General features: G+C 42.6%; 2 protein-coding genes across 2 annotated transcripts in view; one reads left to right on the top strand and one right to left on the bottom strand.

The window, feature by feature from the left end:
* Window positions 1–17: 17 nt before the first annotated feature.
* On the top strand, window positions 18–2,877 carry LOC116673881 (leucine-rich repeat-containing protein 3). Its single transcript, XM_032506232.1, has 2 exons — window positions 18–245; window positions 1,425–2,877. Exon 2 carries the CDS (start codon window positions 1,480–1,482, stop codon window positions 2,266–2,268), a length of 789 nt encoding a protein of 262 aa, XP_032362123.1. The 5' UTR covers window positions 18–245; window positions 1,425–1,479; the 3' UTR covers window positions 2,269–2,877.
* A 6,954-nt stretch (window positions 2,878–9,831) lies between these two features.
* The window catches only part of atp7b (ATPase copper transporting beta), a 19,253-nt gene continuing 1,979 nt past the window's right edge, over window positions 9,832–27,105 (bottom strand). Inside the window, exons 2-21 of the mRNA XM_032506212.1 lie at window positions 22,443–23,205; window positions 20,683–20,916; window positions 20,327–20,490; window positions 20,055–20,216; window positions 19,896–19,969; window positions 18,952–19,135; window positions 18,224–18,457; window positions 17,910–18,001; window positions 17,318–17,445; window positions 16,623–16,777; window positions 15,958–16,092; window positions 15,648–15,842; window positions 15,200–15,382; window positions 14,879–15,062; window positions 14,038–14,178; window positions 13,770–13,912; window positions 13,494–13,697; window positions 12,673–12,790; window positions 11,340–11,442; window positions 9,832–10,351 (exon numbers count right to left, since the gene is read on the bottom strand). Of these exons, the coding sequence (XP_032362103.1) occupies window positions 10,090–10,351; window positions 11,340–11,442; window positions 12,673–12,790; window positions 13,494–13,697; window positions 13,770–13,912; window positions 14,038–14,178; window positions 14,879–15,062; window positions 15,200–15,382; window positions 15,648–15,842; window positions 15,958–16,092; window positions 16,623–16,777; window positions 17,318–17,445; window positions 17,910–18,001; window positions 18,224–18,457; window positions 18,952–19,135; window positions 19,896–19,969; window positions 20,055–20,216; window positions 20,327–20,490; window positions 20,683–20,916; window positions 22,443–23,205 (3,858 nt within the window). The 3' untranslated portion in view covers window positions 9,832–10,089. The remainder of the gene's footprint in view (window positions 10,352–11,339; window positions 11,443–12,672; window positions 12,791–13,493; window positions 13,698–13,769; window positions 13,913–14,037; window positions 14,179–14,878; window positions 15,063–15,199; window positions 15,383–15,647; window positions 15,843–15,957; window positions 16,093–16,622; window positions 16,778–17,317; window positions 17,446–17,909; window positions 18,002–18,223; window positions 18,458–18,951; window positions 19,136–19,895; window positions 19,970–20,054; window positions 20,217–20,326; window positions 20,491–20,682; window positions 20,917–22,442; window positions 23,206–27,105) is intronic.

Here is a 27,105-nt window from a genome sequence, read left to right as displayed (position 1 = left end):
ACACACACACACACACACACACACACACACACACACACAGCTGCTGGAGCTGCCCGGCCAGCAGGATGGAACCTGCGACCAAACACCGGGACCTATGTGCACTGGGATTATTGCCTTTTACTGCACGTGCGTTGTTTGCAGAGGGGTGATTCGTGATTGTCGTGTGTTATTTCTCCTGGCTGTCTCGCAGAGAAGAATCCGTTCCACTGCCCGGTGATGTGAACCGGACAGAGGGAAGCTGTCAGGTACGATCTCAACTCACTTTAACACTCTCCTTACATGCAGCGGTGGAGGTGTGCAGTGTGACATTTTAAATAAAGGATAGAATTAATACGCAATTAATATAAATATGTAAAACCCAAATTAGCTAATGGATGTGTTTCTAGCTGTGGTTCATTTAAAGATTAGTTTGTCACAACTAACTGGACTCATAATTTATATAACATATAATTTCTATGTTACCACTGCGAAACAATTTTCTGAAGTGAACTTTAGGAAATTCTTTAGTGCTTTAGAGCTGCAACTTTTTTATTATCATCCATTAATCTGCTGAATATCTTCTGGATTGATAAATCAGTTCAGTACACTTTGGTTTTTCCCAGAGCTCATAGTGACATCTTTAAATGTCCAAAAACAATATCGATGTGTTATTATAGTGGACTAAGAACACTAGCAAATTGAAGCAGAATTAATCTTCTGTATAATCAATAAAACTTGACTAATTCTTTCCCCTCTGTTCTGCTTTTATTAAGTTAACAATTGCAATGCGCTCTTCTCCAACCCTCCGTCTCCTGCACCTTCAGTAATGTTTCTGGGACATGTAAACAGGGACAAGTTCACTGAGACATTTAGCTTATTATTCTAGTACTCCTGCAGAAATTAGAAGCTATTTTTGAACTTGTCACATTCATGAAGTGATCAAAAAGCTGTCTGCTTCTTATCTGCTGTATTGTAATCTTCAAATGTGTCATTTCATTTTGCATCCTGACCTTCACTGCTCTCACATGCCTCCCATCTCAGAGTACAGAGAGATCATTTAATCAAACCGATTCAAAGTTTATCTGCTGCATAGTGATGAGCCATCACCTTGTTTATTGGCATTTTCTTAAAAGAGAAATCCTGAGCTAAGTGATCCAATTACAGAAATATGCTATTATTATGATAATGGTGAACTTTACTTACGCCTGCTAGGAGGAAGGCATCTGAAAAGGGGAGATGATGTTGAAAGTTCACTGAAAATGTGCTGGAAGAGCATATCGCCATAAACTAAACTGATCAAAAGCCTGCAAAATTCATCTCACAGGTCTTGCAGTTGTTGTTTTCTTTAGACTTAAAGCAAAAAATACAAAACAAATTCCTGAATTTGAACTTTCAGTAGGGACTTCTTCTATCTCACCTCTTGTCTCTCCATCTTTCTGTCACAGGTTTCCTCCAATCACAAGACGGAAAACAAACCGGCGGGCGGATTTCGGTCCGCTGATGGAGGCCTCTCACCGGTGCAGGCCGTCCACAAAGCCTTCCTGGGCTTCCCCGTTGTCTGCGGGGACATTGTGTCTTCTGTCTGTGGCTATGAGTGCGTATGCTTGTCCTAACGTCTGCCACTGCACGGACAGGAACGGTGTGGTGGTGCAGTGCACCTCGAGAAACTTGGAGAACATCCCATCCAACTTGCCCAGGGACACTGTCGTTCTCTTGCTGTCATCAAATCAGATCAAACACATCCCAAAGGAGACGTTCACAGACCTCTCCCGCCTCAGGGAACTGGACTTATCTCACAACGCCATTGACAGCGTGGAGGTCGGCGCCTTCCAAGGGATTTCCGAGAGCCTGCGGACCTTGGATCTTTCCAACAACCACCTCAGCAGCCTGCCCAGAGAAACCTTGGCCAAGCTGCACGCCCGTGTCCGATTGTCCCACAACCCTTGGCACTGTGACTGCTCTCTGCAGGAGGTGCTGCGGGAGGTGAGGCTCGACCCCGAGACGGTGAACGAGGTCAGCTGCTTCACGGCCGTGCAGGAGGAGTACGTGGGACAACCGGTGATCAAAGTCCTGGACTCGGGGATCAACTTTTGCAATTTCCACCACAAGACGACAGACGTGGCCATGTTTGTGGCCATGTTCTGCTGGTTCTCCATGGTGACGGCTTATATCATTTACTACATCAAACACAACCAGGAGGACGCCAGGCGGCACATGGAGTACCTCAAGTCCCTGCCCAGCACTTCCCACATTAGCAAGGACTACGACACAGCCAGCAGTGGCTTCTAGTCTCCACAAAGATGCACCAGGGAATCTGTGTTCCACTGCTGGCATGAAGTGTACCAAGGACTATGTTTATGGCACATATAGGGAACAGTGATAGGTGCTGAATGATATACACTGCACAAGATCTCGAGTCTTTAAAAGCTACAAAATAAAACTAACCTCAGACGTGGGACGAGCAGGCAGCAGAAACAGGCTTAATTTATTTTCCTTCCATGATAACAAAACAGGTGGATAATTACATGTGTCACTCAATCTCATGTATAATGCATAAAGCCTCTTTAAAAGGTAAACTTTGCCAAAACCCCCTAACCGTTTTGCATATAATGTTGTTTGTACAGTTTGCAGTGGATGTGATGTACCTGAGAGCCACTTTAGTGTTACAGTTCAGGGAAATGACTTTAAAACGATACTCCCCATAGCTTCACAGCAGAATACCCGTAGAATCATTTTTTAAATTGTTTTTGTGAGAGTGTATGAAAAGTTAACATTTTGATGTATTATGTGTTAAATTCTCTTTCAAGACAAGTGTTTGCTTTTATCTTAATGTAAAAAAGGTTTGTTTATTTAATAATCCATGAAGGCTCTAAGCCAGCACTGCAGATTTGGTGGCCCTCCTACACCTTATGTTGTAGTTGAAACTGCAACCAGAAATTAAATGTTCTGCTTGCTGCACTACACTTAGATTTCTGTCACAGAAAACTCAGCTGCAGGGTTTTATGAATTAAACTTGCTTAACTTTTCAAGTTTAAAGGCAACAGAACAGTTTTGTAAAATTCCTACATGCAGTTTTAGGATTGTTGAAGATCACACAACAGCCAAATTCAATTTCTGCATTTATTTTCTTCATTGGACAATAAAATAAAACTTGGCTTTAAATCAGAATCCTGCTCCTTCTTCCCCTCGGGATAAACAGAAATGGCATGCATCCGCAAAATGAAGAGTCTGTTTGTGTGATGGAGAACAGAGCTTTGAATCCTGCATTATATTCAGTGTGTTATGGTCATTGTTGTCACACCACTTTAAAACCTCTCACACAATCTCTATCAACTCATCCGCGGACATGACACATTCCTCACAATGAAATCATGTTATTTATCCGTTGCTAAAAAAATTACCCGATGCTCCAAATATGGAACTCATATATCTTCATCTGCATGGATCTGCATTAGGCAGACTATTAATACGCGTCCTGCAACCCAGAAATAGTGTCATCCCACTAACAGTTTAAATCCATTCATCTAATGAGTCTTTGTGGAAGCACGTTATCCATTCATAACAGGGATGTCCAGTGTTTATTTATTTATCTACATATTTTTTTTAAAGGCAGCCAAATTAAACATTGTGACCTGAAGGCCGACTGCGCCTACTGTCCATACTTTTGACCATAAAAAGTTACATAGAAATGAATTGTTTTTAGCCTGGTGCTGATGCTGGCTGCACAACTCCCACTGTAGCACAATGATCTGCAACTGATGCTGGACAACATATGGGGCAGGGACAGCATAATTAATATTTTAATAATATTTTGATAGCAGCATAATCTCAAGAGCGCCTGATGAACTCTGGTCAATATTGTCCCGTTCAAAACTGCTCCTGACCTCACGCGACAGAAATGTGAGGAGCTTTGTTGAATACATTGAGGCCTTTCTTCTATCTTCTATCTTTCAGCCCACACGTTGCACTGAATACATTTTGTTTAATATCTTTTGCTGGCCTTGTAGTCTCTAAAGTTTGACCTATCCGGTCACAATAATAATTACAGTCCACATTACTTTGTCTTACAATTCCCAACGGCTGTGGCATACATACTGATGAATTGAATATTATTTATTAGCAGGGGTACAGCTGAGGTCACTGGGTCTCTAAATTTACGTTCAGAGAAACGAGAGGCGCTTCATTAGCGGTACATAAGCACAGAGAGAAATGGCTTGCATCTATATATCAGCTTCAGTCCAAGTAAGCTAAGGTTAAGCTGTGGTATCAGCTCCCACAGTGGGACAATACCACCCAGTGGATGTGGTAGACGTGAATAGGGCTTTGTTTTATCGTAACCTTTAGCGCCACAAAATAACGAGTGTTATAATAAGTCACAATCCCAAAATCTAACAAAAAGGTCAGCAGTGCTCCATCCAAACTTTCTTTGGTTATAAAGGAAGTCCCAGTCCGTGGATTCTCTCAAACCTTTATATACTTTAAAATGCAAAAACACAAACTCATAGGTTTGGCTATTTGCTTTTAATTTTAATTTCATGCAATGTATGCAGTAGGGGGCTCCCTGCTCTGTCTCTCTTTCACTTTAGGGATCTTTGGCTTAAAAAACGTTGAAGACCCCTGAGCTAACTGATACAGCAGCACAGCTGCCATGTTTCACCAGGGAAGAATTTAATTTGATCCTCTCTCAGCAGGGGGAATTAGGGGATTTTCTGGTAAATTAATCCATGTAAATTAATGTGATTAGTCTAAGGGATATGTTAGTATACAGACTATATTACACATACAGTTTGAAAGAAAGGACAGAAGAAGAAAAAATAACTGTTAGGCTCCCTTTCTTCACTCTATGTGTCACATTTGCACAACCAAACAACGTTAACTAAACCAAAGAACCTCAGCATGTAGCATTAAAGGAGCTCCTCTGGTATTTATATCAGTTATAAACAGTGCACAAAAGTAGTCAAAATTAAACTCACCATTTGCAGTAGCTTTGAAGCTGCCGTCAGTTTCCATTCCCTTACTAAGCCAACAGGATGTAAGTGCGTGATGCTCAATGCTAAGCTAACGTGCACAGATCATTTTTGTGTCAGTCCTGTCATCTTTGGGTGGTTACAGTGACTTCCTGTAGGACGTTTCTAACCCTGACGGAGTGTTTCCCGGGGGAGGCCTCGATGTTATGCTAGCAGCCGTCCAGCAGTCATTCTGTCGCAGCTCTGCTCTGCACACCTGATGCAATTAAGGAACATGGGTCTCCCCTAATTGGACCAGGTGTGTAAACACACTATATTTGTGTTTTGCATTGTGCATCTTCTTACAATGATTCAAGTTGGGCTTATCATTCTCCCACAATTTTGTTTTTCCTTACACTCTTGTCACACACAGAGCCATTTCATTTCAGCTGGAATTGTTTCTGAAAACAATGAGCTGAACACATAAAGACGCTGTTGACACACGAGTGGAGAAACCAAACCAGGCCATGAATACAAACTCCTGCCGTTAGGATGTTCATGGAGTACGTTTTGCCTCATGATAGCCGAATGTTCTCAAGAACTGCACAGCGTGATAATGAGACTTGGGATGCATCCTCGAAGACGCATGTGTCGCCCGTCATCACATTTCTTCCCATATCCATATATCTTTTTCATTCAGGATGCAGTCTCTCAGCACATTTCAGTGTTTTTACCATGTGAAAAGGCAATTAAGAAGCAGAAAAACTCATAAACAATGACATTAACAAATTGTTGGGAGAAAAACGTCGAGAGATTCCTGGAGAGGGGGTCATTCAGGTCTTTTGGGATGCAGTTTAACAAGGAAGACAGAGTGTTTGGGTTTAGGGAGCAGCGCACTATCATTGTGCTGCACAGGCGTTGGTGGATGAACATGCTGAGAGAGGGCTGCTCAGTTCAAGATGAATTCTCAATGATATGGAAGCATTTGAAGTGTGTTTGGGTCCGTGAGAGAAAAAAGAGATGAGGCAGAGTCAGATAAGAAAAATCAATGAATGAATTTTGCACTCTGCCGCCTCTTTTGAGCTGCAATTTTTCTTAAATGTGTGCAGTATGTGTGACTTTTACAAGAGCGAGAAAGCAAAAATAAGATGCACTATAGCCCGAAGTATGTGAAAATATAGTCCGCTAGTCCATTTATCTGTTTATTTGACTATGGATTTGGATTTCCATGTGTGGTCAGACATGGCTCATAGCCCCAGTGGCCCAATGGATAAGTCACTGACCGCCTGAGCCAGGGATTGCTGGGGTGAATACTGGAAAAGACCTTCCTGTGCTGCAGTGGGTGGTTATCCATGATAGTAATCCTCTTCATGTATTTGGTTCAATCCTCCACCACCTTGACTTCTTCTGAAACACTTAAAGTTGTTTAACTGAGGCATCACTGGATTTCATTTATGGATGTGTAAAGCTATTTTATTTGCAAAACTGACAACTGGATTGCTCAAAAATATTGGTTCATCAGAACAATAAACTCTAGTCTACATCCAGGACGTTCCACTTCAGGGATTCCTCCGGTGCCGGTCCTTGTTTTCGGCTGGATATCTGTCACCTTCCTCTTTCTCTGTGTTGGCGTTCAGTGGATTCATGAGGACTATGGTTACCTGGTCCTCAGATCTCTGCAGGGTAAATCCAGACAGCTAGCTAGACTATCTGTCCAATCTGAGGACTATGGTTACCTGGTCCTCAGATCTCTGCAGGGTAAATCCAGACAGCTAGCTAGACTATCTGTCCAATCTGAGGAACTATGGTTACCTGGTCCTCAGATCTTGCAGGGTAAATCCAGACAGCTAGCTAGACTATCTGTCCAATCTGAGACTATGGTTACCTGGTCCTCAGATTCTGCAGGGTAAATCCAGACAGCTAGCTAGAAATCTGTCCAATTGAGGAATATGGTTACCTGGTCCTCAGATCTCTGCAGGGTAAATCCAGACAGCTAGCTAGACTATCTGTCCAATTGAGGACTATGGTTACTGGTCCTCAGATCTCTGCAGGGTAAATCCAGACAGCTAGCTGGACTATCTGTCCAATCTGAGTTTTCTGTTAAGGACTAAAACAACTTTTCATTGTACACATGTTCCACCAAAACAACTTCCTCCCGAGACTATGTTGCAGCGGCACCGTGGCACCGTCTGGCACTTAGCACCGCCCAAGACGGTTGTGATTGGTTTAAAGAGATGACAATAAACCAGAGCACGTTTTCCTCCCATCCCAGAATGCTGTGCGAAGTAGCCCGACCCTCCTCCACAGCGCTGTGAAGGAAGGTCTGGAAAAGTTTACTGTATAGTTTTTTGAAGCACAGCGCCATTGGCATTAATATTCAACACAAAGAAGATGCAGATTGAACCAGTCAGTGCCTTTAGTGACCCATGATAAGCAGGTCATTCATCAGAAGCTGCTGCAGGCCTCCAACCGGGGAGAGCAAAGAGCTTGTTTATATCTGTGAAAGAAAAAAAACTATATCACCGCTAAGTGTATCTTTGCAGAGTGAAATGTTTAATCCCTCTGGGTTTTTGTAAGAACACTTAATCTCTTCCTCCTCCACTGCTCTTCGGTCAGAGGATTGTCTTTTGCTGAATAGCCAGAAAAAGAATCTTCACTCGGGGTTTCCAAGCTCCCGGCAGTGTGTATCCTGTGTGTTTAAATGAACTGACATTACTGGGCCGCTGCTGGGGTCTCTATGTCATTAAAAAAACTTTTTGGAATCAATAAATCAGAAAAACACACTGCCCTCCTCTGGATAGTACCATTATAACAAAGTAAACAATACAAATCTTTTACTTTAGGCCTGCAGGTAAAACTCAAGAAAAGAATAAATAGCAAGTCTGAAAGAAGTATGGTATTATGTGTCTTCAGGAAAATGTAGTCCAACCTACAATACAGTACAGCGCTGTAATTGGGCATCCTAACAGCTCAGATGGGAGCTCGACTTGATCCTCTTTGACCTGTCTGGTTGTCACGGGATTTGCATTCTCATGCTGACAAAGTCAAGGGCATGCACCACCAGAGTTTTGACAACTTGGTGTTTTTTTTTCTCTAAAATATGTTCAAAACTAAATAAATAAATAAGTGAAGCTAACACCTTCTTATCGTCTGTCAGAGGGCATTTCCAAATGTCTCCGACCATCAGACTGTGTCCGGCTGAATTTATTTTGGCATCCTAAAGAGGTGCTCAGCTGCAGGCAGCATGAATGTTTCAGCCCAGAACTTGGCCCAGTGACAGAACCTTAGCTGAGCAAGTAAAAGGACTCCCCAGGGTGCTGGGGAGTCATATAATAATGCCGTAAAATAAATGTTGACACCCTATTAAGCTTGAGATGAAATGTGTTTGCACAGAAACAGAGATAAAAGATTGGATAATATAAGATCGATGCAATCAATACTTTGTGCAGTTGAGATAAAATGTATAAGCATCAATTAAGTTGCTTCAGAGAGAAGACAAAGATTTGTGAGGAAAATCCACTTTCATGATTAATATTATAGAAACAGAAAGATCATGCCTGCTGATTCCCTGTCATCCACGCCATAGGATATCACATTTTCTCTTCGACCCCCCCCCCAAACACGAACAGAAAGGCTTGTTGAACTTTGTCAAATCAGCAACAAGATGCCAGAATACAGGAACAGAAGAAAAGAACAGTCATCCAATACGTGGCACTGCATCCCTGTGGGATTGTTTTTAACTTCGCAACAAACACCATAACAGAAGCGGAGCAACATTACACGCCACCGGGAGGTAAAGACGTGCAAAGACCTCTACAATGCAGAGACAAAGCAGAACAAGGGCACGGCTCGACACACTGGTCTAGATTACAGCGGTCGCTGTGGTATCAGATCTCTGAAACCTCCTCTTCTGTAACTTCCCCAAACTGGTGTCCACCAGTCGCAGCCATTTCCGAGGTGTGAAAGCTGGAAGGCTTTAACACTTCTCTCTCAATCTCTCTTTTTATGTTCTTTCACATTTTACACGTACAAAAGGAGTGCAACACCATGAAAGGAAATAGCAGTTCATGTGGCTCTGATGACATTTCTCTCTTAGAGAAACGTTATGTAGGGTCAATACGGAATGGAAGCTCTGCATTTCAATATGATTATAATAGGCTATAAAGAATAGCAAAGCAAACTGTCACATAAACCCTTTATGTGTGTGTGTGTGTGTGTGTGTGTGTGTGTGTGTGTGTGTGTGTGTGTGTGTGTGTGTGTGTGTGTGTGAACAGCAGTTTCTAATGTCTACGGTCAGCATTACAGGAAAAAATAATTTATGGACATGGCTGCAGCACAGCACAGCACAAATTACACCTGTGCATTTCCTGCTTTCACATGTTGAAATGTCTGCTGGGAAATAGGTCTATTATGGGTAGAGAGCAAGACAGTAGTCATATTAATATCCCTAAAGCCTATATATCTGTTGTGAAATGGATTAATTCTTCTCTGGTGAGTGCATGAATCATTTGATTAATATACTCTATTAATGATCCTTGGCACAGCTCAAAATACATTTGAAAGACTGCCCTCCACCTCTTCCTCATCCTCTTCCTCTTCCCTTCTATATTTAACAACTGTACTTAACACACACAGCTTTGTTTAAGTCTCACAATCTAAAAAAACAATATTTTCCTCCTAACTTGAGTTACACAAACACGTTCCCGATGGGTTGATTTTCTCTATAAGCTCATGCTTTATTTATAACCTAAGCCTCTCTTTTCCAAAACCGTGTAGATTAACCTTGAGTTTTGAATATTGTAAAAGTACATTTGTATAGCAGTTACACACAAGCAAACCATTTCATACTACAAGTTTGATTTATGTGCCTGGCGTGAAAATAGAAAAAAATGCATGAAATGACAGCTTCAGTAATACCTTCACTTTAAGTGTCAGCAGCTTAATTGGTTCGACATATTTACTAAGAAAGTTATAGCCCGTAGTAGATCCACTGATAACGGTGCGTTAGTGTTCATAAGCTAAAGGTGAATGTGCCTCTTTTGGAACATGCCTCATCTATTTACATAAATACACAGAAATAGTACGCACAAAGAGCCTTGCTCAATTCGTAAACATGAGAACAGAAACTGTGTGACGTCTAAGTCCCTCTTCCCTTTTATCTTCCTTACAACACATCAAGGTCCACTCCTGTACGGTGATCCGGGAACGAGTAGCGGCCCTGCTCCGGGACAGAGTTAATGGAGGACAGGCCCTGGCTGAGTGGGACGCCACTGCTTTGACTCGGCTGCTCCCGAGCTCTGGTGGGGGGGGCGGGGCTGCGCCGCTGGCCGTACAGACCCAGATGTGTGCTGATCTGCGACGACCGAAGACTCCTCATTTGGCCCAGCGCTCGCGCCTCGTACAGCTCCACCGAGGTTTTCTTATACCTGGAGGAAACAGATGGTTATTAGAGTCACCTCAATATGATGGAAAAATGATGATGAAACTTTTAATGAAGAGAGGCAATCAAAAGTTATAGGAATAAAAGTGGAATGCATATATCATTTGTCAGATACAATTTTGATGAATTTATCTCTGTAATAAATCTGGGAACCTCTGTGTGTGTGTGTGTGTGTGCGTCTGTCTTTGAAATATCACACACTGTCTTTGTCAGTGTGAGTTTGTCTCCATAAGATACTCGTCCGGTTCAGGTGGTTGGTTAACGCAGATGTTTGCTGATTGGCTCTCATAACGGGTCGGATTGGGTGGCGCGGGGCATGCTGCCATGAGCCCCTGAGTCACATTTCTGTTATTACTCCACATTTTAATAATGATATTTTGTGAGTACATTCTGAATCTGCAGCTTCTCTGTCAAGTAGTCTGTATCCATGACGTTCCACCATGGCTCCATCCGGCGCTTAGCACCGCCCAAGATGATTCTGATTGGTTTAAAGAAATGCCAATAAACCAGAGCACGTTTTCCTCCCGTCCCGGGAAGGAGGTGTGGCCTAGCAAGACCCTCCTCGGCAGTGCTGTGGAGGAAGGTCTGGCGATGGGAGACTAACTTTCAGGTAAATCTGATACGTTTTCTTCTGAATAAGAAGTACACAGTAAGTCAGTAGTAGGCTGTACAACGTGGTTGCATACTAGGTGCATATGAAAACTAGTAATTTTGGGGTAGGCCTACAATGGTTCTGGAGAATACCACAAGCAGCAATACCACATACCAAGCAATCGTCCCATTCCAAACATGCACTGTTAGTACTGTAAAGGAGGAAAAAATACAGGCAGAAATTGGGGGGATATTCTATGTGTCTTGTAGTATTAGCAAGTTAGGGACTTCCAACATTAACGGACTACTAATAACTTATATCAACACACAGCACACCATCCATTCTTCCTAAATAGGGAAAGGTAAAGGTTTGATGGACTCACATTCTCAGCATTAAAGAGGACAGAACCACTGAAACCGAGGAGGCAGCCATCGCAGCAGAGCCCATCCAGGGTTGGAGCACCAGGCCGACAGGCATGAACACACCTGCAACCACAGGGGAGAGCCCAACAGTGGGTTTACACACTATGTACTGAGCAAACACACACGTAAAGCTCACTGGGGAGCAGCCAACACTTCATTTAGTTTGTGTAACTTTGGGCTGCAAGTCGTGTTGTTTGCAATCTGATTCTGTCTTTCACACCACGAGACACCACTATAAAACAATTGGTTGCATCTCTCGTTCAATCTTTTTTCTTTATTATCAGTAGATCTTGTGGGTTCAACAGTACTTCTTTGGTGACCAATGTGGTTGTACTGTAGGTATCAGGCCATGTATACCACAAAAAACACTGACTGTGTGTGGTTTTAAACCACCTTCATTTAGACACAAATATTCCACTTGTAATTGGAAAAATTACATTTAAGCATGATTTCATGTATCCTTCTGTAAGATTCATATAATCATATTATTCCTATTATTCATTACTATGCTTTTGTGTTATATGACTGCATTCAATTCATTTTTGAGTCAACAGCTGTCTGTTGCTAAATCACCCGCTGTGCCCTGAAGTCTGAAAGATACAGATGTCCAGAGTTATATATTTATTGATAAAGAGTGCAGAGCTGGGACATTTTCTTACTGTACGTGACCAAATGACACCAGGTTGTCTTTCGCATCTAAGATAAACGAGCTCTAGAGACTCTGGGACATGGGGGACAGATGCAGAAACGGATCCAACTTGTCTGTGTGTTGAGATGAATTGTTTTGCTGAGATTAGGCATGTTCCCAAACAAGGTCTCCTCTTGAAAACTTCTCCTCTACTGCAGTACAGAAAACTTCCTCAACACACATCTGGAGACTGTTTCCATTAATACATTATCTGAGCAAAAATAGAGAGTAAAGAAATGTATTCCTCCAGGAGAATTAAAACTGCCGTGGATCGAATGCAAAACAAGTCCCAGAATTTATAGAATGAGTGAGACCTCTTCCTGCAGCTCCTCTCTCTCTCTCACACAGGCAATGCATGCACACAACTGCCAATGAGAATGCTTTTCATCTCTCTCTCTCTCTCTCTATCTCTCTCTCTCTCTGAAATGATTATCTTAAGACCCCTGCATTTCCTAGTAAGAATGTCCTCTAGTGTACAGCCCAGTTTTCCAACCTGAGTTACCTAATAAAAAAACAAAAACATCTGTCTCTACATTGGGATTCTTCTTCAGCAGATAGTGAAGATTCAGCCCTCATGTGACTGCTGGTGTATCATCGGTCCTCACCTGCAGCGATGGGGATTCCTACGAGGTTGTAGATTAGGGCGAAGACAAAGTTGGTCCTTATCCTCCGCACCGTCTTCTTTGACAGCTCAACGCTGGCCACCACATCCAGCAGGTCATTCTGCAGAGGGTAAAAAGCTTCAGTTTAAACTGGGGGTGTTCCCAACTAAGACTGTTCATAGTCAAATCAGAATAGTCGAGTCTTGCCTTTCGTTGACTGACCGTCAAATCATGACTCATGGGGCTGGAGTCGATCGTCGGTCACGGTTAATGGAAAATGAAAGTGAAATCTGGATTTATTTAACCACTTCAAAGCTATACTGTGTAGTTTCTGTCTCCCCCATTAGAAATTCTAAGTAATGACAACTCTGTCGGTGCTTCCACATGATACAAGCCTTCCGTGATCGCGCAGAACGCTGCAGGGAAAAGACGCAATGGTTTGAACCGGCAACTCAACGACCTCGCGCAAGCACAGTATATGGTCGAGCAACCTAGAGAGTGACTGAAGAGAGCGAGCGTTGTAAAGACATAGCGAGGAAACAAAGAATTAAATGTCTCTGCGGTTTCATCACTAGAAATGCAGCTGTAGCAAGTATCTCACTATCACTAACATTGTCCACAGATGAATTCAGCTACAAAGAAAAAGGGTGAAGGTCGGAGGGACGGATGTACAAAGAGTTGTTGCTATGGAGATGATACACGTCTCATCTCGTCACATTGTTGTAAACTGGCATCAGGCTCTTTCAACCAAAGCATTGAATATTCGACTATTTGGGGTGAGTGTTTAAACATGTTGTTGGATCTCCACACAGCGTGTCACCTACTCGGATGAGGACGATGTCGGCCGCCTCGATGGCCACGTCGGTGCCCGTGCCAATGGCAATGCCGACGTCGGCCCGAGCGAGGGCTGGCGAGTCGTTGACGCCGTCGCCCACCATGGCCACTCGCCGGCCTTGCTTCTGCAGATCTTGCACTTTTGCCACCTTGTGTGAAGGCAGCACCTCTGCAAACACCTTTCTGATCCCCACCTGTGATCAAACATTTGATTACATTTCATATTCCCAGGAGTCTATTTTTACCCCTGTATGAGTGTGTTCTACCTGTGCAGCGATGGCTTTAGCGGTGCGCCTGTTATCTCCTGTTATCATGACCACCTCGATGCCCATGCTTTTGAGCGTAAACACTGCTAACGCTGACTCTGGCTTCACCGTGTCTGCGATGGCTAACATGGCGCACAGCACACCTACAGAGAACACACACACACACACACACACACACACACACACACACAGCAAACCTCAAGGTGCGAGATAAGGGAGGAAAGGACATGTCAGTGTTGTTGTTCCAGTTTGCAGGTTTTGTCCTCACCGTCTATAGCCACCAGGATAGCAGTCTGTCCTTTGGTCTCGTGGCTGGACATGGCGGCATCAACGTCAGCTCCGATGTGGTGTCCGTTCCTCCTCATCCACTCTCTGTTCCCAATCAGGACAGAGTAGGACACAGGCTCTACTAAAAGAAAAGAAATATTGTACAACTATAACTGGATGTCTGTGAGTTAAGTGAAATTTGAAGCATACTGTATTTGTTTTCTTCTAAATTGCCCAAGTGCCAGGGCTAAATGAATGTATTTTTGTTCAATAGCTGTAAAATGTGGTTAACAAGAAGGACTTCTTCCATGAGACCTTTGACCTTTGAATACCACATGTGACACTTACTTTAGTGAAATCTGAATGTGCAGCGTAACCAGTAACATTTCTCTGCCAGGAAAATATAGGCCTAGTAGTACAATGTTTTTCTCTGAAATAGAAGTATAAAGTTATTCTGTATTATACAGGGAGCCCTCTGCAGGGGATTTGGGGTACAGTGGTTCTGAAGTATCTAGAAGCTGCAGTACCACAGGCCAAACAATCAGACCCTTCCAACCAGCCTAGGTCAAACACACTAGGTCTCCCTAAATGGAAACCAGTATCTAAAGAGCAGCCAGTATGGGTATTGAATACATGATCTTGGTGTTATCAGCCCCATGCTGTAACCATCTTAGCTAACTGACCTGCTCTACACCACGGTTTAGGCTGATGTACTCTCCGCAGAAAAAACATCATTTAAATAAAGCAGAAATTGATTAAATTAACACAACAAGCTTGCACAATAATCAACATATGAAACATATAATCCAGAGTGCATCCCCAGACACTGAAAGCCACCAGACCTGCAGGCGTGGTCTCGGCACCAGAGAGCAGGCTGCTTTCGTCGGTGGTTGCCCCCGGCAGCAGGAAGCGCTCTGGGCTCTGCTGCTGCAGCAGATGTTCCACGTTGGAAACCCGGCAGCTGATCCCACACCCGGGCACCGCTTGAAAGTCCCGGCAGTAGCCCAGCAAGTCACAGCCCAGCTCCTGTTACACGCACAGGCAGATTATCATATGTTACAACAGTTATCAAAGGTTTACAGAGTGTATAAACACACACTTGTTAAGAGGACTTTTAAATCTAGTTGTAAACCCAATACTGACACAAGAAGCCTTTCTCTCACCTCTTTGCAGTGTTTGGTGACCGCCATGCCCAGCGGGTGCTCGCTGCTGGCCTCCGCTGTGCCCACCAGCGCCAGGATCTTCCTCAGGGGCATACGGGCGATTTCCCACAGCACCAACACACGAGTCACCCGTGGTACGCCGTTTGTAATCGTACCGGTCTTATCAAACATCACCACATTGATCTGAGGGAGGGAGCAGAGTCATGATTTCATGTCTTAACCTTCCTTTTGATCATCTTTGTGTGATAAGTGGACTGATGGTGGTACAGATTCAGTCACTTTCATGATGCAGCATCCAACCTTTAAAGTTTTCTAAGTATTCTACGTTAGTTGAGAACGTCCGGTCCTATAGTTTCAATATCAATAATAATGAATTGTAATAAAATGTAAGTATCAAAGTGCAGATGACAGACGTCAGCAGGAGCAGGATAAAGGTAAAGAGCATTGCCTTGTGAGCCATCTCCAGCGGCTCGCCTCCTTTGATGAGGATCCCGTTCTGGGCTCCGACCCCTGTGCCCACCATGACAGCTGTCGGGGTTGCCAGCCCCAGAGAGCAGGGGCAGGCGATGGACAGAACGGTGATGGACGCCTGGAAGGCAAAGCGAACTATAACTTCCGCCTTGGAGATGTTCTGGTTGTAACCCTGGGAGGAGAAGAATGTGTTATTACAGTAATGTAAAAAATATATTGCACATACTTTTTAATCTTTGTGAAAGCTGCTTATGTTTGCATATGAAAACATTTGTGAGCGCACCTACCGGGAAGTTCTCCCTCACAATATCAAAGTCGACAAACCCGATTGCCAGCCAGGCCACCAGCGTCAGCAGAGACACGATAACGATGAAGGGCACAAAGTAGCCGCTGAGCCTGTCTGCAAACTGCTGGATGGGAGCCTGAGCAGAACACCAGGGAGTACACAGCAAATACTTCTGTTGGACTACTCTTGATTGCATACTCTGTTTTTCTAGTGTTTCTGTAATAATGAATATGTAAACGAATGTGCATTTTTGCATATGTGTACATATATTTGGCTGAGTGAAAAGGATCCAAAATCCATCTTCACTAATTCTGTAGATTATAAAGAGAGCGGTGAATTCCTAATTTTCTTTCTAATCATTTTAAGTGGACAATGATTTCTAGAATATTTGACACTGAATTTTAAAGTTTGAGTAATGGCAGATTTTGTTCTCTTCTTTAAAAAATAAAGCTGTGTCATTGCTGAATATATTAAATATGAGAAGACTAACATGACTGTTTTTTTGTTGTTTTTTTCAGTTGAAGCAGTAAGTACTTTGTTACCATTTGTAAAAATGTTGACTTGATTCAGAGTATCAGATCAAGAATTTTTGATGCTACACATTATTCCTTTAGCTATGTTTTTTGGTGAATTTGTGACCATTTGAACGTTTAAAGTGCCTCTTACCTTGGAGGTTTGGGCTTCTTCAACCAGTTTAACAATCTGAGACAGCGTTGTGTCTGCTCCGACGTGCGTGGCCTCCACCAGCAGAGCCCCGTGGGCGTTGATGGAGCCGGCTATCACCAAGCTGCCCACCTTCTTACTGACAGGCATCGGCTCACCTGATACACAAATGTTTTATTTAAAAGTCCTTCCGAAAATAGAATAACCAAAGGTGCTAAATTATTTTATTTGTTGGTTTTTATTATGATTTCTAAGGCGGTAAAATCAGATTTTATGTCCTTAATGACTTGGAGGTAAATGGTGCCAGCTGAAGCATCCATTAAAAATACTATCAATGGGGAGTTTATTTATAACTATTCTAAATGCAATGACTGCTTTTACATCCAAAAGCAACCAGTATCAATCAGAGGGCAAACATTTGTAAATTTACTGCAGTGTTTGCCTGTGTTGACACAATTTGACATAAGTAACCACCAGGAAGCTGATGCTAACACTAATTCAAGTTGAAAGATTGTAAAAACTGTGTCAAAGGCTAATAGCCTGCTAAAGTGCATTGCTTTTACAATAATAAACATGTCAACTGCCCCCTTAAGAGTCTCCTGAATCCATTCCAATAAACTAAATTAATCAGGCAGCGATGTAGAAATGTACGTCCTCCATCTTCAGCTATGAACAGGGTTCCCTTCACATCCTGGTACCTGTGATCAAGGACTCGTCTGCCATGGAGCTGCCCTCAATCACTCGCCCATCAACGGGGAACCTTCCTCCCGGGGCCACTTTCACGATGTCGCCCCGCTGCACCAGCTCCACCACCACCTGCTCCTCACTGAAGCATGCAAATGCACTTACAGTTACACATCTCAAATCTAGTATATTCATTTGTAATTAGGGCTGGAGGCTGAATTAAGTACTTTTTAGGCACAGACCGAATTGCCTTTAAAGTCTCAAGTATCTTGTCATTTAATACCAAATTCCAATACCTAAGGCGTAACTCTCACCAGCCCCAGTGAGCCAATGAGCATCCAGCATTCTTCTACCAAGATCTAATAATGTCTGCGATTGGCTGTCTAATATTACACATCGTAGAGAAGTGCAGGAAATACTCTAGGTTACACAGAGAGGAGTTGAAAAATAAACCAGCTTTATCCCATAATGTGTAATGTTGTAATTTATTTTGTATTGTTTAGGAACCGGTATCGAAATCACGGTTTTGGCATTGGTACGGGTATTGAAAGGTTTTAAACGACAGCCAGCCCTTTTTGTCATCGACATAAAATGCTTTTGGACTACCTGATGATGGAGTGGTCACGTCCTACAGTGACCACAGTGGCATCGGTGGCTTGAAGTGACATTAATTTGGCCAAAGCCTCTGAGGTTTTACTCTGAAAACGCAGAAAAAAACAAACGTATTATTTTGATCTGGTCTCATGGTTACAGATTATTTTAAAGGTGCTGTGTGCATTGTTTTGGCACACAATAATAGATTAAAACAACTTTATAATAGTGTAATTATTGGAAATAATTTTAAGGTTTCATCAACAACAGTATGACACATTTGTGTCAATTTCAAAAGTACAGTGCAAGTATATATGTTTTATTTGAACCTTTGCAACGTGTTCCAGCCATCGTCCCAGCGCGATGAACAGAAACAGCATGGGTGGGGTGTCAAAAAAGGTGATGGGGCTCTGGCTGGCTCGCTCCGCCATGGCTACAACGAGCACCACGCAGGAGTAGATGTAGGCAATGGAGGTGGCTAACACTATCAGCACGTCCATGTTGGCCGTGCGGTGTTTCAACGAGCGGTAGGCCTGGATGTAGAAGTAGCGGCCTCCAAAGATCTGAAGAGAAGAAAAGCAGATTTAATGACTAAATCTCTGCCTTTCCTTTTCTTCAATGTAGTCCCTGTTGCTGCAAGCAAATGATGAAAGTATGGCACTTTCATTAATGAGAGTTCTTGCCATGTTTTTAACCCCAGTTTGAGCCACATGCTATCCAGTGGTCAAGACGTGCTTTAAAATATCCATTTACTTGATTTATTTAACCCTTGTGTTGTCCTCAGGTCAAATATGACCCATTTTCAAAGTTTTTTTACATCAGAAATATGAGTTTCTTATAGCCAAATTGCCCAAAAATAACATGGATAGACGCTGTATGGAAGCCATACAACATTCTTGTTATGAAGGCTATGAATGCATTTATATTTGATTAAAGCTATCATTCTTTACGGATGCATAAAGGAACCAATCACTTTCCCATTCTTACAGGAAGGAAACACCTAACAATTACAACACAAAGCTCTACAAAGGACCCAGCCCCAGACATGTTCCCTTACCTGCACAGGTGTACAGAGCAGGAAGAAGGCCAGGTTGAGGAGGGAGAGGCCAGGCAGCAGGTTCTGCTCCTCGGGCATGGAGCCTCCGTGTTCCTGGTGCTGCCTGTCCATCACCATCATGTAGATCATGAGGCCCATGGCGGGCAAGCCGAAAACAAGGCTGAACAGAAAGGAGTTCTTCCACCTGGAGAGGTATCAGACACGTGTCAAACTATGGAAACAAGACACCTTTTTCTTGTTTATTATCGGCTACCTTTACACAGATTAATATTAATTTCCATGTGCATGCTTGTCATCGTAAAGGACACTGCAATGCATGTAAGTATTGGCATGGGTATGACAGTATCCATATACACATGTGTAGCACCAGTGGCCTAATTGATAAGGCACTGGCTTTCTAAGCCAGGGATTGTGGGTTCGAGTCCCATCTGGGGTGAATTACACTTTAGACCTTAAATAGAATTGTTCTGGGTCCTTAAATCTGACATTAATGGGTACAAACCCATCCTTTGCTACATTAGTTTAATCATCATTGAGCTATTATTAACAGCGCTCTATGGCCAACGCACCATGGAAACAAGGCATCTTTTCTCTGTTTCTGACATTGCCAAGTTGTTTGTTGCTTTTGTTTTGAAGGTTATTGATTTATGTTTATATTGATATGTTTGGCTTTGTCAACGCACACAGGATAGTAGGTTCTAGCAAAGCAATACACAGCCAGCTAGCGCTATACCACTAAAACAACATGCTCTCACTGCCTTTTGTTGTCAATTTGTGTAGCCCCAGTGTCCTAATGGATAAGGCCCTGGCCTCCTAAACCAGGGATTGTGGGTAAGAAAAGGTCATATTTTTTATAGAACGCACAAAAACACAGAGTTGTGGAGGCCTGAAAGATGTTATTTTAAAAGTGAACTTATTCTGACAATCTTAAACCAGATACTTGCTGTTGAATTTCTTCCGTGTGATCGAGGTTGTTTTTGAAGCCCGCCGTCACCAGACTGGCCTCGAAACCCAGACTCTGGAATGAGAAACATGAACCAGAGTCTGTCATGTAGACAGGGGAGGAGGTTTGAAATACAATCGAAAATGTAAGTGATCGTCACCTGAATGATCTTGATAATATCTCGAGCTCCGAGCACTTCTGGGTCAAACATGATCTGGGCTTTTTTGGTTGCCAGGGCGACGGAGGCCCCGAGTATCCCTTTGGTTGAGCTGAGCTTGGACTCAATATTGTGCACACATGATGCACATGTCATGCCTGTTATCTACGAGTGAAAAATGGTGGAAATTCATGACTTTTTTGTGGCATTTTGTTTAAGATAATGTGTATTTTCTTCAGTTTATAAATGTATTGTATGCTTCTCAAGTGACTTACCGTGAGGTCCAGTTTCCCATGTGTTACTGCGTTGTCCTCTATCAGCCTGGCGCTGAAGCCCAAGTCCTCTATGAGCTGAGTTACAGCGGCGCCGCTCAAGAGTTCTGAATCATATTTCACCTCCGCCTTTCCAGCCATGAGGGACACCAACACCATGACGATCCCTACAAGTCAAAGTCAGGGGCAACTTCAGGATTTTTTTAAGTTGGGTGGCACAGGGGGGGAGTTTATCAGAATACAGCATAGAACATCTGCTTAAAAATGGGTACCCCCTTCTAGTCCCACTCCTCAAAGTGACACACTTCCATTACATTATGCTATGCTAACATGTTGTTTAGCACCTGAGCTGGCTTTACCCTTGTGTTTGTGCAGGTTCCTCTCAATGTTGGCCACGCAGGACGCACAGGTCATTCCCACTACACAAATAAAGCATTTTTGAACTTTCATCTCCCTTCCAGATGTTGCATACGCTCCAGTCCCATTGCTGACTTCCAGCTTATTGGCCAATTGCAAGTCAGAAAGGTCGGAGAGTCCAGAGGTAACAGGCCGGGACTTTTCAGGGCCCTGGATGTTGTTCGCCAACGCAGGTTCTGTAGTGAAGGAGGAACAAAGTCAGCACCACGTTTAAAGGTCCCATATTCTGCTCAATTTAAGGCTTATACATGTATTTTGGGTTATACTTTCACAGTATTTTTATCACACCTCGAGCTGCTTTATAATCATAATACATGGATATCTCACTTTTTTTATAATATTGGCCTTTTAAAGGTAAATATCCAATCCAATCCAATCCACTTTATTTATATAGCACAATTTTAACAAACACAAGGTTTCCAAAGTGCTGCACAAAATGATCATACAGAATAAATAGATAACACAATAAAAGCACAAATATAATAAGGTATAATAAAATAAAAACAATAAAATGCACTAGCGGCATGTGGTAAAGGTATACACATAAAATCATCACTCTACCTGGTGTTAAAAGCCAAAGAAAAGAGGTAAATAGACAGAAAAGGACAGTTTAGCGTGTCAGGATAAAACCCAAACTACAGGGTAAATACTGCAGTAATTACCCTGTTTCAGTGGAGGAAGTACATTCACTTCATATTCACTAATACTTAAGTACAGTTTTGAGGGAAAATGTTACCACATTTATTCTTCAGCTGTAGTTACTTGTTACTTTTCATATTAATGTATCCTGCTGGAATGGGAACTTCCAGCTTTTATTTATATTATTAAAACAATAGAAACAAGATTTCGATCTAAAACCTTTGACTCAGCTCAACCTTAGCGTCTGAAAATGAAAGAATCTGCTGATAATCTGCCTGAGTTAATTCCCTGTCTTGGCTCGCTGATTTTCATCATTAAATCCATCAAGAACGCCCCGGCCGGCGCGAGAGCCCTCCACTCACTTGAGAGCATATATGTCTGGTTTCCACGGTAACCGGTAAACACTCAGTTGAGGTGAACTTGAGGTGTACTGGAAATCAAATTTAATCAAAGTCTTGTTGCTCCTAACACACAGGTACCACTATCTTTTTTTGTACAGATGCTATCAATGCTACAACGCGTCTGAGCTCTCTTCAGACTGATGAACACGTTCTTTAAGGTTATAAATAGAGAAGGTCTCCTGAATGCATCATATCATGCACAAGACGTCATGGCTGTGGCATCCAATAGCTCTAATGACAACAACACAATTGTGGATATTTAATTATTGGTTAAAATTATTTTTTTATGCCAAATGTACCATTTACAAACTCTGAAATATGAAAAATGGCTGGTTTTGTTGCCTTCTGTGACAGTAAACTAAATACTTTTGGGTTTTGGACAATTGGATGGACAAAATGAGACATTTGAGGACATCGTTTGATAGTTTTTTGACACTTCAGTGAATCCATTAATGAAGAAAATGGCCTGCAGATTAATTGATCGTGAAAATGATCATTAGTTGTAACTTTGATCTGATCCTCTTGTCATTACTTCTTCTTAGAGGTACATAGGGACAAACATTGTCATGTCAAGCTCTGCTCCAACACTAAAATCATTTATTGTGTTTCATCCTACCCTATTTAGTTAGATTTCCAGCTTTATATTAAACATTTCTGCCCACCTTCAAGTGATGCGTCGAAGCCCATGTCTTCGACAGCTGCCCTGAGCTGCTCCGGCTCTGTCAGACTGGGGTCAAAGGTTATCGTTCCCTTTTCCTCCTTCAGTGACACCGTTATGGACACCACTCCTGTCATCTGACAGATCCTCCCTTCTATTGACTGCACGCAGGAGTTGCAAGTCATCCCTACAATCCAAATGTTTACAGTTGAGTTCAATAAGTCCCTCTGCCAGCAGCTCATTTCATATCCAGCGGGATCATCGGCAGATAAAGTGGCACCAAAACCCATGTCCCCGATCTTTTCTCTCAGCTCCTGTTGTGTGACTAGAAGAGGTTGATACACAATCAGTGCCGCGGCGTTTTGAAGGGACACCTGAATATGTGAAACACCAGGTAGAGGACCAATCTGTCCCTCGATGGACTGCACACAAGACTGGCAGTGCATCCCATCCACCCTGATCTGCACCACTGACTCCACATTGAATCCTGCGGTCTGGAGCTCCAGAGCAATCTCTCTGGTTGTGATAACTGAGGCGTCGTAGTCCACTTTGGCCAAGCTGCTGGTTAAAGACAAGCTGGCGGCAAGGACGCCATTCAGGCGGCAGATTCTGCTCTCGATGGCTTGGGCCTGGTGCCCGGGGCCGAGTCCCAGGAGTTTCAAAGTTGCTGTGGAGGCAGCTTTGGGTGGAGGGTAGCGCTCACTCTGACTCTCGTACTCGTAGGCCAAGTTGTCAAGGCCTTGTTTCTCGATGTCAGGGCCTTTCTCCTGAAAAGATGAAAGAAATAAAGTCAATTTAGGGGCTGAATAAGAGTTATTCGATTGGGGATGGGGCCTAACATTATGAGGGTCATGGTTAGTGTTGCTACCTTACAGTAGTAGAGGGCACTGCGGAGCTCGATCCCTGGTCTGGGCAGGGCTTTTCTGTGTGGAGTTTGCATGTTCTCCCTGTGTTTGCATTGGCTTTCCTTGTCCATAAAGACATGCATGTCAGGTAGAGATGTTTTGATTCTGCCTAAAACGCTGGCATCGAGACGTACTGGAGTTTATGGACTGATCTGATACCACGTAATAAAGCCCTGAAGAAAATCTACATTGAAGTAGCTCTTTTATGTTCTTTTATAACTAACTGTCAAAATGGATGATAAAAGAAAGTTTTGTGGCATTCTTTGTTTGTGTTTGTTCATTTTTCACAAAGAGTTTAAACTGAGCCAGACTTACAACAAAGATAGAAATCATATCACATCCATACAGGGATAGTAGCTGTTAAAACATAATAAAATGTCAGCCGATACGCAAGTTCAGGTATCAGAATTGGTATCGGGAAGCAAAAAAAAGGTATCGGACCATCTTTAATGCAAGGTAACTAGAACTACAACTAGCCATCTGGCTAACACTTGTGCATCTACAGAAATGTTGATTAATTGATTGAAACTGCATTGACCTAAAAATAAATCTAAACTTATGTTTCGATGTCCCCTGCGACATCTTAAAATAACAACAGCTGTGTCGTCCTGCTATCAAACCACAGTGTAGTAGCTGTACAATAGACCTTATTATATCATGTTGACTATTGGCTGCATTGCCTCAGGAACAAAAACAACAAACCTTTAAAATACTTTTAATTTCCGGTTCCATCAATGTAGGCTTGCCTGCCTTTTCTCTGTTCTCTATTCATCTTCAGGGCAAGAAATACAGATGGAACAGCTTCCACAAGCCAACCACCATCCAACTACTCAGCGAGCAACACGTGACCCCATTCCCAGCTTTCTTCCCTTGTTTAAAACCTCCATCCTCACATCTCTGCTCTCAATGAGCAGAAATCCCAAAATTTAATTATAGCAGCTGTTGCAATTCTGACTAAAAACTGAGGCCATGTCCTCTGTATTTTGGTGATGGTTTAAGATTAAGTAAAGGGCATGTGTTAGTGGAATTTAGGTGTGGAAATAGTCTGCAAGGATCCCAAACAATATCTACATCAACTTTTATTTTGAAATTCTGATCTCAGATCTCATAGTGTAAATAGCTTCATGTAAAAGAAATGTGTTTGGACAAGAATATGGTCTTATCTTTGATCAAAAAATCAACACGGTATCATATACAGCCTATACACCTTTCTTTCCATCTACGTTTTAGGACATGCCTGGAAATGATCAAAGGGTATACACTGAAGGCTACTGGCTACCAAACCAGGCAAAAATACAGAAATAACTAGACCCATATTAAATCTGCATATTTTATTCTTTTCTCTTTTTTACAGTTTTGCGCAGTGATCCAGAATGAAATCTGCAGAATTTCAAATTTTTAAATGAATTTGTTTGAAATTTGCAAAAGATCTGCAGGAAAATCTGTGGGAAACATCTGCAGAATTCTGTGTCCGCAGTTTCCATGTGGCCCTGGAAATAACATCAACTCTTTACTTACAGCTAACAGCACTGTAAGACACATTTCGAACACCCCTCTGAGTCTCTGATGGGCTTAAGATGTTATGATGTGAGAGTTAAGCTCAATGTGCCACACCAGGAGTTTTAATCTTTCTGTGAACCAACATCGCAAAACCACTTTTAATGCATGCTGGCGGGACTGGTCACTTTCTGGAAACAAAGACCTGATTTCTAAGTATGTCAAAAAAGAAGGTGGTGGCTGGATAAGGTGGTCAATTCAAATTGAAAAGGTTAAAATACAACTTCACACTTCCACTCCCTCAATAGGTTGTTATCTAAAGAAGGGTCCAGCGGGAAAAGGCCTGCAGCTGGTTTGGGGGCCTTAAAACCTCATGACCGGCCCTTCACATAAGCCTCCCAACGTGACTCTGCTTAAAGTTAGTCATCACCGGCACCTCCCAGAACTGACGCCAGAGTCAACCCCATGTTTAGGAGCTGGACTCAAAACAGGAAAGCGCCTTTTTTAATGTTTTATAATTTATTTGATCAGCATGACGAAAATCCTTCCACCCTTTGCCATCGCTTGCATTTTGGAATGGCATCTTTCTGCACATGCTTAGCAAAGGATGGTTTCGATCCAAATAGGACCACAATGTCCATCTTAGAAGGCCAGTGCCGTATCCCTCAGGGCCCTGGGGCTGTACTTACTACCAGTGAACACGGCAAATGTCTCTGCAGTTATATGTCCACAACTCTTCTCTCCTGTGCACTTTACTGAAAGAAGGTTCTTTGGCCCACTCTTCTTTAAAAATCCAAATGAGTAGAAATCAATGCATCAGCAACACAGCACATTTTGATGATGTCTTGTTTCCATTTCATTAACATGTTTTCAGGTTAAAACAGAGAGAAAACAGTGACCCACATCAACAACCTACAACTTCCCTATAGCGTCACAGTCTCTTGTACTTCTAGTAGAGAATGATGCACCCCAGATGGGACTTGAACCCACAAAACTGAAAGTAGACAGTAGATTTTTATCTGATAAAACATCATTAATAACCCCAGATAGGACACAAACCCACGATCCCTGGCTTAGGAGGCCAGTGCCTTATCCATTATGCCACTGGGGCTTCACGATCTAACAACAAAGGCAGCTAGAGCATGTTGTTTTAGTGGTATAGCAGCATCCTCCCCTAGCTTTAACTTTGCTAGAACCTACTATCCTGTGTGCATTGACAAAGCCAAACATATCAATATAAATACAAATCAATAACCTTCAAAACAAAAGCAACAAACAACTTGACAATGTCAGAAACAGAGAAAAGATGCCTTGTTTCCATGGTGCGTTGGCCATAGAGCGTTGTTAATAATAGCTCAATGATGATTAATGGAGCAGAGGATGGGTTGTACCCATTAATGTCTGATTTAAGGACCCAGAACACTTCTACTGAACATTTAAAGTGTAAATCAACCCAGATGGGACACTAACCCACAATCCCTGGCTAAGGAGGTCAGTGCCTTATCCATAAGGCCACCGTGGCTCTACAACAGTCCACCTGTCCAATTAGCCACATTGGGTTATTTAGATGTATAGCGGCATTAACCACTATCTGTCAGAGTTGACCTTGTATTACTTTGCTAGAACATCAGTGCTGCATCCATTAGTCCACTGGGGCTACACAACATAAACCACACCAATCTCAAGACACAAGACACACCACAGGGACTACAGGTCTGTCCCCAATTGCCTCTTTGCATTACGGTGACAAAGGCAAACACTGACATGTTGACTTCTGGGTTCACGAGTGACTGTTCAAAGTTCAATAAATCACACACAGACAAACATTTACAGGAAACTTCCAACTCTTTTACAAAAATGGCCAGTGTCCGTGCAGCAGAGCACGGTGGTATCTTTAGGACTTCACACTGTGAAACGTTACCCGACTGGGTTGATTTTGTAAAGCCATGAGTGGAAATATAGGACCTCATACAGAGGTACAGGCCTCCACAGACAAACAGACACAGCCAGGTCCAACTCCTTATCCTGGACATTAGTGTCTTTATATCGCTCTATGCAGGTGGTTACTGGTACTTGTACTGACTGACTGAGTACAACCACAAAAAAGTTGAATTGCATTTAATCTAAACAACAATCAATGTAATTAATCAAGAATAAATCACAACATTAGAAGTAGCCTTTTGGATTATGTATGCCACCAATTTTAAAGTAAAGTTAATTAATGGTCCCTTCATTTTATCATACTCTTAACTGTGCGTGTGTGTG

The sequence above is a fragment of the Etheostoma spectabile genome, chromosome 24 (genome assembly GCF_008692095.1).
Source record: "Etheostoma spectabile isolate EspeVRDwgs_2016 chromosome 24, UIUC_Espe_1.0, whole genome shotgun sequence".
In the NCBI taxonomy this organism is placed as follows: Eukaryota; Metazoa; Chordata; class Actinopteri; order Perciformes; family Percidae; genus Etheostoma; species Etheostoma spectabile.
This window is presented reverse-complemented; position numbering and strand designations above follow the sequence as displayed.